Source organism: Sarcophilus harrisii, chromosome 1, assembly GCF_902635505.1.
Source record: "Sarcophilus harrisii chromosome 1, mSarHar1.11, whole genome shotgun sequence".
Classification (NCBI taxonomy): domain Eukaryota; kingdom Metazoa; phylum Chordata; class Mammalia; order Dasyuromorphia; family Dasyuridae; genus Sarcophilus; species Sarcophilus harrisii.
In genome coordinates this window covers 104537113-104549431 of record NC_045426.1, presented here as the reverse complement: position 1 = coordinate 104549431, position 12319 = coordinate 104537113, and the positions used below count along the sequence as shown (strand labels likewise).

The window sequence follows — 12319 nt, the reverse complement described above, 5'->3', positions numbered from 1 at the left end:
AGCAAAACCATTTAAAAGTATTCAAGCATATTGGGAGGGAGTGGAGCCAATGAAAGTGTGCTCTCCGGTGGTTAGCCAAGAAAGAGAGAGCGAGCTAACTCTCAGATAAGAATGGTACCAGAGTCCCCTGCCATTCAGAGAAACTTATATGAAGCATACTTTTAGTTTAAGAGAGGAGAAGATATAGAGGGTTTACTTCTGGGAAAGCTTGTAAGGGATAGAAGGGTAACAGTGGGGAAGAAAGTTAACTCTAATTCACCATATGGTAGTTTCAGATTTCAATTTATTATTTTTACTAACTAGATTGCTAAATTCTGTGTTCTTTTTTTTTATTCTCCTAACAGAATGCAAATTCTTAAACATCTTTTAAATTTTCAACCATGAAGCAAAGCTCCACTTCTCTTACCTTAGTTACATCTCTGTTCAAAACTGAAACTTACATAATTAGTAGACCCTCCCAACACAAAATCTGTCCTATAGGGGCAAAATGCTGAAGCTGCACTGTAATTAAGCAGATTTAGAAATAAAAAGCCAGAATGACCAGCTGGTGCTAAAAAAGGGGAAAAATAAAAATCCAAGATGCTAAAATACATACAATCAAAAAATTGGAGTTGGCTGCCTGATAGTAATGTCTGCCTCTCTCGCTTTAGGTTGCATGCTGCACTTTCTTCCTTTTGAAGATCTCGAAGCATTCTTGATACTCACTTCAATCAGAGTTCAACTTTATACAAATATTCGTGTTGGAGGTATACAATATGATTTGCTATTCTTCTAGGTAAGGATCCTATGCCATCCAAACATGGCCATCAATACTCTATATTATTTCCTACCTGAAGGATGTATCCCCGGACGTAGTCCCGTAGTGTCCAGCCTAAGCCATGGAGAATATGCAATACCTCCTCTTGTTTGAGCACACTGAAGAGTCGGTCCAACAATATCTTCAGTCTCACTGGTACTGCCTGAGTTCCATAAAGCATCAGACTGCTGATATCAAACACAACGTTGGACTGAACAATCTCCACTTGTGTTGGGTGATATAAGTGTTGTGTGCTGAGCTTGTCCAAGGCTGGAGTAGGTGCAGCAATAAAGAAAAAAGGGAGAGGATATAAAGATGAAAGGAGAGAACAGAGACAGAAAATGAAAAACAAGTTATTTCAAAGTAACAGAGTCTGTGTCTTCTGAAGGATTACAAAGAAAAAAAAAATTTGCATTCATTATGAATAATGCTCTCCCTCCCCCAACACACACACACTACTACCACCACCACCACCACAACAACAAATTTTAGATTACAGTAAATGCACTATGACTCAGAGCGGAGGAAAAGAGCCATGGAACGAAAATATTTTAAAAGGAATAGTATGAATCTGACCAATTACTTTGCCGCTAACTGAACTAACCAGGGCAACAAAAGTTACAGTGATGGCATAAAAATCCTCAGCTCAGGCTTTGACATAAATCTTAATCAATCTAACTTTTTAAGAATGGATTTCATTCCTTGTTTATATAGCCGGCTTAAAAAGAAAAGAGAGTTGATGTTATTGTAGCCCAATTTCTAAGGTATTAAGAAAATCATAATTTTTTATGGATGAACACCAATCCAATCACTTACTTATGTGTCCCAGTTTGATTAGTCCAATTTCATTATTAGGAAGCTATATGTGCACAGTCTTAGGAAAAAATGCCAATGAATAGTGATATGACCAAAAGGAGAATATGAGGAAAAAGTAAATATAATTCAAAATTTAGCAATTTGGTCATCAATAATTTTTGAAACATCTTTGGATTAAATTATGTTGTTATATGTTCTGTGGATTTCATTTAACCAGGTTCTCTTTTTCCATTACTAGTTGTATGACAATGAACAATGCACTTAATAGTTCTCAGTGTGTGTATGTGTGTGTGTAAACACAAAATCTGTTCATATGGAAAATATGGAAACTACTCTTTAACCATTACTTTGCTACCTAGACCAAAGATCATGGCTAAGAACAGTGGTGTCAAACTCAAATTGAAACCTATGGATGCTTTACAGATTCAGAAAAACACAAATTAACAATATCGAAGTCATATTGTATTTTTATCTATTTAGTTAAACATTTCACAATTATGTTTTAATGTCTGATGCCTCTGATACCTTTTATATTCTCAACACCTATCAAAAATCTCATTATCCAGATTGCTGAGTAGCTTATGTAGTCCATTATATTAAGTCAGGCCAGCTCTTAATCATGATTCACTTTGCTTCCCAAAAATCTCCTAATAAGTCAACTTACACCCTGTTGCCACAACCCCAACACTCTTACAGTTTAGGTACCATAATCAAAGCAGTGCTTCTGAAAAAAAGTGTGCCCATTTACTCCTTTATAGCTCCACTCATCATGCTTCCAATTTTTAAAACAAAAATATTCTGGCTTAGTCATATTAAACACCCTCCCCCCAATGAATTATATCTATTAGAATATAATCTCTTTGAGGGCAGAGACTATGTTTGCCTTTGTGTCTCCAGGGCTTGACAATTACTTTTTTATTTAAACAGTACTATATATATTATCTACCTTATGGACTTGTGAAAAAAATTATATTGTAAATCTTAAAATGCTATATGAATGATATTATTGTCATTAATAGTGTAATATATACTGTTCCTGTCATAAATATATAATTATCAAGGTGTATTTACATATATGCTACAAGGTGTATATGTATATAAATATTATGTGTCTATTAATCAGGGATGTATGTATGATAATTGTCTCAATGCATTTTCCCATAGAAACACTAATATGGAATTAGTTAACAATAATCTCAAAATCAAAATGTATGTTTGTTTTAAGTTTAAATCACAAATCTATTTGGACAAGAACTATTTAAATTATTACTTCACAGAGATTTATTCAACTGAAAAAAAAAACCTATATGACTTAAAGGCTACAAATATTCCAAAGTACCAGGCTATTAGTATGAAATCCTTGTTCTAGAATTCTTCGAGTACATTTATCAAAATATGTTTTAATATTTCAAAGACAAATAGTTTGGTATAAGAATTCTTAGCCTTGTTTACTTGTCATGGACCCCTTTGGGAGTCATGTTTAACCCATCTTTTCAGAATGTTTTTAAATACTTAAAATATTAAGAAAGGAAACCATTGAAATAGTTACATACACACACACACACACACAGAGAGAGAGAGAGAGAGAGAGAGAGAGAGAGAGAGAGAGAGAGAGAGAGAGAGAGAGAGATTTGTCAGAACCCTGTTTAAGAAACTCTGGTTTAAATCAATTTGGGTCTTCTTCTGCCAAAATATAAGGCAACTCCTTTCCCTGAGAAGATGGCCTCTGTGAGATGATGTGACCAAAAACCCAAAATTCATTTCTTCATTCAACCTGCTGAAGCCCACCCTCAGTGAATATATATATATATACTGTTTTTTGGACATATCATACTAGACTCTAAACTCAAATCGCCTCTACTTAAAGAAAAACAAGTATGTAATTGATTAAATAGGCATTTGTGGTTTAACCCTAGAATCTAATCAGCATGTAGAATACTGTTTCAACAGGAAATAATTTCTTCATTTCCAGCCAACTAATTTTCAGAACACTGACTGCTTAAATTGGAAGCTGTCAATGCTGACAGTAAATAATTTTAATAAATCTAGCAAATAAATACTCAAATTATTAATGCAAAAGATGAAAGAAGTGTCAAATGTTAAAACTGAGTGGAAACAAAAGTCAAGAGATATAATCTTAGTTTTATTGCTAATGTGCTGGAGCAGATCATACAGTCATAACTTACACTATGCCTCACTTTAACTAAAATGATGATGAGATTGGATACTTGAAAGAAAAACAGTGAGCATTAATGATAATAAATGAAAAGCACTTTATATTAATGTTTTTAAAAACACTATTCAATCACAATATAATTTCAATATTATTATTATGCATGTATCCTACTAATCATTTTACAAATAAAATTCTGTGCTTTCAAAATGGTCATTTCACAGCACAGGATAAGTTATTTAAACAGCATACTCCAAAATGCACGGTTGCTCATGATAGTTTCTGTGTACTCTGTACACTAAATGATGTGACCATCCCAATTCTCATATATTAAAATCTATGACATTAAAAACTGCATTATGCTCATTATTACCGCTTATTTTGAATTACTTCTCAGCATACACTTGAATTTCTGCTGGATAATTCAGGAATTAAAAGAACCACAATTTTTAGTATTTCAAATATTATTGCAGGGCTCCTCCTCCTCCACTTTGGTTTCTTCTTGACTTGTGGTCACTGGAGAGTTCATGTACTCTTGATAAATTGCTTTCTTACATCCACAGCGTAAAGGCCCTTATCATTTACCCACTGGCTTCATTCAACACATTTACTCTAAGGAATACTTTGTCAAAGAGTTCTGGTTTCCCCATACTTCATTTCTTGCAACCGATTTGTCTGATCTTTCCTATTCTAGTGGTTAAGTCAACTTTGAATAAATAGCTTTAAAAATTAATTTAATGTTTAGGAAAGATAAGGGATTGGCAAGCTTGGGGATTGAAGTCTTCTCTCACTCCACAGGGCATTTAGGCTGCACAAATGTGAAGGGTGGTATTATTTCTGCTCCTTTTCCAGTGTAGCTTAACTATTTGCCCCTATGATGAGTGGCTGATCTGCTCACAGAACCCAGTGAATAGGCCAGATTGAAATCTAAATGATTTAAACACAGCTCACTCTTCTCCTCTCCCTTTCCTCCACTACCTCCTCCTTCAAATTTTATTCATGAAATCCCCCAATACTGTCACGGATATGTAAAGAATTCAAGGGATAGAGAGAATATGTGACACAAAAACTGATTTTACAAATGTGTGTCAATTTGTAGCCATGAGAACCAGCTTGGGGTGTGATGTAGATGCATGTAAATACTAGATGGGAACCTTAGCAGAAGCAAGAGATAAGAATCCTTTTCCCCAAATCCTATATCAATTCCATTCAACATGGAAAATTCTGATAGAAAATTTTAGACTAAAGAAACAAATAGAAAAAAAAAAAGTAAATAGATATGTCCCCAAACTTGATAGAGTAACAGAAAAAGTAACAATTTAATACACATTATTTGGTTAATCCTTACCAGCTCCCAACGAACTAGGAAGCAGGATAGGATAATTATTCCTACTGTAGAGAGAATGAAAGGGAGGTCTAGACAATTAAGCTAATTTAATGTTATTTCCAGGAAAAGCAATAGCTGTGATAAGTTTGGAATCTGATGACAAAGGTAGCAGCAACCAGGGTGAATAGGGTCTAGAATAGGCCTTAAAATTATACTGCCCTGCTTGTTACTACTAATTACAAATTCCAGGAGATGTATAATGGCAGATTTAAAATATCTTTTGAATAATCTAGGTCTATTTATATATAGTCACTGAACTATATTAAGTTACAAGATTGAGCATATATTATGTAGTCTTCTTGAGTGGCCAAATCAAGAATGAGGTAGCCAATAATATCTTTATGGTATGGTTTTAGGACCATAATGCCTAGAAGCAAACACCTGGTCTTTAAATCTCCTTTCCATTCCAATTTTATGATTCTATAAAGCAGCTTGATTCTGTCTACAGGGGTTTTTAGTTTAAGATTGAGCATCAAAGGGTTAGGCATAGGATTTGGAAACATGAGGAGAATGGAGAAAACTGTAGAAAAAGAAAAGAATTATAGAAACACATACTTAAATAAATATGTGTAGGGGGCATATATGTTTAAATTTGTATCTATAGATAAAGACTGTGTATATCTCTATATCTACCTATAAAGAGAAATACATGACACACACACAAAAGGCATTTTGTAACTAGCATTTAACTTTAGACTACTCTATATCAGGGCTTCTTAAACTTTATCCATTTGCAATCCCTTTTCACCTAAGAAATTTTTAAACAACCCCCCAGGTACACTGGCATATAAAATAAGTACTCAAATCAAACATTTATTGATAATACAGATAATAAATCATAATTTTAATTCACAGCTCCAAATGGGGTTGTGATCCACAGTTTAAGAAGTTTTGCACTATATCTACTGTTTATATTTAGATTTTAAAAGATTTCTCTTTATAAAAGAGGCAGTATGGCATAATGGAAAGAAGACTGGGTTTGGGTCGAGAAGACTTGTATTCACTTCTAAGTATATTATCCTATAAAGTAGTGGTGTCTAACACAAATACAAAGAAAGGGACATCAACTTACAAAACCACAAACTAAAATCATCTATGCTATATTATGTTTTACTTTTTCTATTAAGGTAATTTCTTCCTCCTGATAATATTCTTTCCACAAGAATTCTAAACTACTAAAGTCCTGTCTTTTCCATGAAACCTTCATTTCCAATCTAAAGTGACAGAATGTAGGTTCGTTGAGAGAAATAAAATATATTTTTATCTTTGAATTTTGAGCACCTCACATGTAAAGGACAGGAACTTTGGAGAAATATACTTAAGGGTCAGTATGATTGATTTAAATAAGATGTTAACTCAGGGGAATTGATAAGATAATGGTTATCTAGTTTAGCATGTGAGTTTTTTAGTTCAGTATGATTGACTTAATCTTACAACAAATAATGGTTCCCTAGTGATATAATGATTAGTTTATATTAAGTATACTGTAATGATGTAATTGTAATAGAGCATATAAACTGGGGACAAACTCAGCCAGAGACAGACTTCAAGATAGAGACCATCCTAGTGGCTCTCCTGCCTTCATCACTTCTCCACTAAAGACCAAGGGCGTGGGGCTGGTCTCTGGATCCTCCAGAGAGCCATTCTAAACACTATCTTTTAATCACCCCAATGTGGGGGCTCTAGAAAGCAAGGATACATTTTGTTACCCCAACTAGAGAGCTCTAGAAAGCAGGACATTACATTTGGATGTGCAGACTGCTGACTGGCTGATTGGCTGAGATTGCTGGTACAGACTGGGAGACTGAAGGAGATAAAGAATTTGGACTTTATCCCTGGTAATTCTTGTGGTGACTACTCTGCCAAAAGGAAGGCTGGTCCCCAGACCTACAGAAAACTATCAGGACATTACACTCATACCAAAAGAGTTTAGGGCAGCTAGGTGGCAAAGTGGATAGAGCACCAGCTCTGAAGTCAGGAGGACGCAAGTTCAAATCTGGCCTCAGACACTTAATACTTCTTAAGTGTATGACCGTGGGCAAGTCACTTAACCCCAACTGCCTCAGCAAAAAAACAAATAAAAAACAAAAACCATATAAAGAGTTCAATACAAATTTGTTGAACTTAAATTTCTTCCTTCTCTCAATTCTTATAATACTTAATATCTATCATCTACATATATCCATATTGCCTTTCTTAAAGAGTTATTTGTATGAATATCTTAAAACATTTCAAATTGTTTTGTTTTTGCTAAGGCAATTAAGGTTAAATGACTTGGCCAATGTCACACAGCTAGTAAGGGTCAGGTATCTGAGGTTGGACTGGAACTCAAATCTTTTTCACTCCAAGGGTGCTCTATATACTGTACCACCTAGCTGTCTCTCAACTTAATTTTAAAATCATTGAAGGCTGGGGACCATGTTTTTTAATTCTTTGCTTTTTCTACTGCCTTCTACTTCGTATCAAATTAATGAACATACAAGATTACATGAAGATGCAAAATACTTTGCAAAAGCTTAAGATAATATTTAAATGGAGCTATCATTATTACACAAATAGAATTAATAAAAATCAATCAGCCAATATCTATTATGGATTTGTTATAAGCAATGGATTTACAACAATAAAAAAAAGAAAGTCTCAACCCTTTAAAAAAACTTAAAAGCTAAGGCAGCAATCCTGTAGGTTGGAATGAAATAAAGATGACATTCTAGATCTTACCATAGGCCATAAAACCTACTTTCCCCAATTTTTTCCCATATTTATCTTATCTTCAAGCATCAAAAAGGATAGTTAGGTTTTCAAAAAGGAGGAAGAGTTTTCTCCACCCATCCCAACTGAAGTTTCTTTTTCCTCCCTCAATTCTTCCACCTTACTCAATGCATAGTACATTCATAAAGCTCATGCTAAATAATTAGAAGCACAGTGGCAATGCTAGGGAAAAAAGTCTAATAACAGGATGCATATATTAGATTACAACATATAGACCACCAATCCTGGTTGATCTTGGCTAGATTTGTGGTCAATGAACATTTGTGGTTTCACAACTGATGAGTTATGTACAATTTGGAGATAATTAAGGAAAAAAAAACATAAAAATAATTATAGACTGAAAATACTATCTACTAGAAAAGGAGTGCTTGGAAACTACTGGAGAAAAGAATTTTAAAGGAGAAAAGCAATGTTTATTCAAATATATGAATTTTTTTTTCTTATAGAGGATTAATTGCCCAACAATCCAACTCTGATATGAGAAAAAAAAAAGGTTCTAATTGAAGACAACAATAGATTAGATTTTTTTTTCTGATATTAAGAAGTTGTTCAAATTGGAAGAAGTTACTAAATGTTTTTCCCTAGAGAACTTCAAAAATGGGATAATACTGATGACTATTTTAATTTTGCTCTACTGAGTTCAGGCCTGAACTAGATGACTTATAACTTCATAATAAAAGATAATTCAATGAACAATAAAAAACAAGTCTACATTTTTCCACATGGAAAAAGATACACAAACTACAAAATACAGAAATCAGAGATAGACCTAGAAAAGGGAAGGAAAACTCATTTCTGTCAAGATGAGAAAAATCATGTGGACAGCAGCTGGAATTTTTGTGGTTCATTAATTAATGTAACCACATTTCATGGCACTGGCAACTAAATAAGAGAATATGTTTCATTTTAAAGTAGTAAAATCAGATTTTATTTTTTTGGAAATAAAGACAAAAAGAAGAAAATGTCTGGTGGGGGAATTTCCAACAATCTAAAGAGATTAGAATCAAGGGTAAAATTACTTCAATTTAAAATAACTGATTTTACCTCTCAAACATGGTAAAATGAATGCTATATTACAGAGTTCACTTAAATGTATATTTTATGGAAGATTTGATGAAATAAGAATATATTCAGCTGAGATGTTTCCTGATGTGTGAATGTGAAAGTACTTTTTATTGATCGTAGAAAAATCAGCACCTCAAAACCAAATTGCTTCTATATTAAAGTATTTGCTTTATTCACTTCAGTTACATATCCCTTAAAAAAACACACACACACACACACACATACATACAATCTTATATGTGCTTAGGTAATTTTCATGGAATATAACATTTTTCAGATATACTCCATCAAGTAGTTGATACATTCCCCTTTCAGATTTTTCACACCTGTAGGTATTAGTCATAAGATAGGAAATAAAGGGTAAAGGAAGTGGAATGACTTACAAAACCACATGACTTTACAGCATGAAGCATTTAACATTTGTGTGAATATGGTCTAAAAAGAGGCCTTTTATTTCTCTAGCTTCCAGTCTTACTGTGGTAGATTTCCATTTTTACAAAATGCTCATTTCAGGCATTCTGACAAGGAAAAAAAAAAGTCATGGCCATTTATTTTGGGAGACAGCCAACCTACCCTTATACTGGAAGGCTAATTGTTTTGAGAACTGGGCCTCTCCTGATTCTATTCCCCTTGTGCTTCCCAATTATATCCAAAGTATTTGGTTAGCTTTCAGAGGCAGGATACTCAATTTCAAATGATAATTTTTTTCAAGGGACTGCTTTTGTACATCAATACAATTAAATTTTTTAAGAATGTATTTATATGACATTTTAAAACACAAAATGATTTCCTCATATCAATACTATGAGGTAGCTACTAAAACTATCATTTCTCAAATTTTTAACATAAGGAAATGGATTTTCAGAGAGATTAAGTGACCTAAGAAAGGTTATATATGTAGATACAGATAAAATATTAAGTACTTACTGTGAGTCAGTACTGTGCTCACAAGCAACCCAAACATTTCCTATCCTTAAGAAGTTTCCGCTTTAATAGTGGATGATAATATTCAAAGTGGCATTGGAAGGGAAGGGGAGAATGGTAAATTAAATATGCCCAGTGGTGAAATGGAATGAAATGGATAGAAAGTATGCCTGAATCCAGGAATAATAAAGAAAAACCTGACTTCTGAGAGCTGAGAGTGGCTAAGGGTGGAAGTAATTGTTTGATTTAAACTGTAAGCTAGTAAGTTCCTTCTCAAAAAAGAGGAATTATAATTTATAATTTCAAAGCCAAGTATTCAATCTGTTATTCTATGTTCCTTTTATGATAGGGCTTTAAAAAAGTTATTAGGTTTTTGTTGTCATTATGATTATTTTTGTAAATAAAGTCAACTCTGAAAGTCCATAAACATATCTAATTTACAGGATATATCGCTATTTTGATCTTTGCTTTACAATTATGCTATATTTCACAATATGTATACTTGACACAGTTATGAAATGTTATTGCAGTATAATAAATATATAAAATAAAATATAAAAGATGTTCAAGGGAGCAGAAGGTCAGAAAAAAGGATGAAAATGTAATTAAGAAAAAGTCTCCAATTTTGGCTTTCAGGAGTTGGTTTTGGGTCCCCTAAGTATTTTTGCTATGTTTTGAGAACTCTATGTAATTTAGAGGAAATTAAAACATAAAATGATAATGAATATTCCCTCCAAATTACAGCTTTTGAATTATAATGGCCAAATTTGGATTAATGAAGGAACCATCCTGCCAAAAAGGGATAAAGCTGTCAGTAAAATAGGTAAGAGAACTTTGGCGGGGAAGGACAGAAGGAATAAGTTTGCACTCCAAGAAAAAAGTAGACTTTACAGGGCTCTTTAGGACCAGATTTAGTTTTTAAGGAAAAAATTATTTAGACTGTTCCTGGCCTCTGGAAGTAAAGGAATCATCACACTCATCATGTGCAACTGTTAAGTTCAGTATTTTTAAACAGAAAAAAAAAGTTCATGTAGACTGCTAGAAATTTTGGACACACAACTTGAACTGTCTACCTCTAAGGTTTTGAAAGAGACTGTGAAATAGTTTAAAAAGTAATAGCTATAGAGTTAAAAATCTTAATTTAATCCTGCTTCTGAAATGTACTAGCTAGTTTGTCTTGCACAAGTACTTTAAACTCCTTGAAGATTACTAGTTTGTATATATGTGGTATAATAACAACTGATATGGTATGGATTTTTTCGTTCTCTGAATTTTTTCAGAAAATAAATTCAATTTATGTAGATCTTTTTATACTTCTCTGTGTTCAATAAATTATTTCTTACATTATATTGATATTCAATTACATTCATATATCAGAATTTGTTTGGTCCTCCTCTAACAGATGAGCATTATCTTGTTTCTAATTATTTGCTACCAAAAGAAGCACTCCATATTTTTACGTGTACCTTTTTTTCTTATCAATTATGTTCTAAGGATATCAGTATAATAACAGAATCTCTAGCAAAAAATATGGATATTGTAGTCACTTTTTCATCTGCATAATTCTCTTTTTCAAAGTGGTTGTACATATACACAGATCCAACAGCAATGTAGAAGGGTGCTTATTTTCCCAAAACATTCATTTTGATTTGCATTTCTCATTAATACTTATTTGGAGCATTGTTTCATATGGTTGTTAATATCTTACAATTCTGTGAAAAACTCTTTTCCTATTCTTTGGCCACCTATCTATTGTAGAATGATTTTCATTAGTCCAGGTGGGAATTGTTATTATTTAATAAGTTCTGTAAAAGGTCCCTTTGAAAACAGATACAGCATTAAAACTGCAAGGTGACTTAGATAGCATTTTTATATTATTACACAGGCATAGCCCAGTCATGAACACTATTTATTTAAATTGTTTTTTGATTCTTTAACAAAATATTATAGTTGAATCTATACAAATATTCTGTGTGATTTGGTAGATGATTGATCTGCAAATGCAAATATTTTATGCATTTTGCAGTTAATTGGAATAGGATTCCTCTTTCAATTATTGCTTCTTAGTTTTTATTATTATATAGAAATATTGTTGATTAAGGATTTATCATATAGCCTGTAATTTTGCTGAAATTATAGTCTCAATTTGTATCCTTGCTATTTTTCTAATCTTCAGTGAATATGGATAGTTTACCTATTTTTTTATTTACCTATTTATCTATAATTATGCCTTTAATTTCTTTATCTTAATCTATTGCTATTGCTATCAAATCCAGAGCTAGTAGACATTCTTGCTTTACATCTATATTTAACAGGAAAGCTATTATATTATTCTGATATGATGCTCTTAGTTTTAGATATAAACCTTTAAAAATATATATATTTT

At 32.7% G+C, this 12319-nt stretch overlaps 1 protein-coding gene across 3 annotated transcripts in view; it reads right to left on the bottom strand.

The window, feature by feature from the left end:
• The window catches only part of BNC2 (basonuclin 2), a 505888-nt gene that overhangs the window by 125402 nt on the left and 368167 nt on the right, over nucleotides 1-12319 (bottom strand). For all 3 annotated transcript variants that reach the window (XM_031961503.1, XM_031961510.1, XM_031961504.1), the window contains one exon: nucleotides 831-1066. In XM_031961503.1, the coding sequence (XP_031817363.1) occupies nucleotides 831-1066 (236 nt within the window). The remainder of the gene's footprint in view (nucleotides 1-830; nucleotides 1067-12319) is intronic.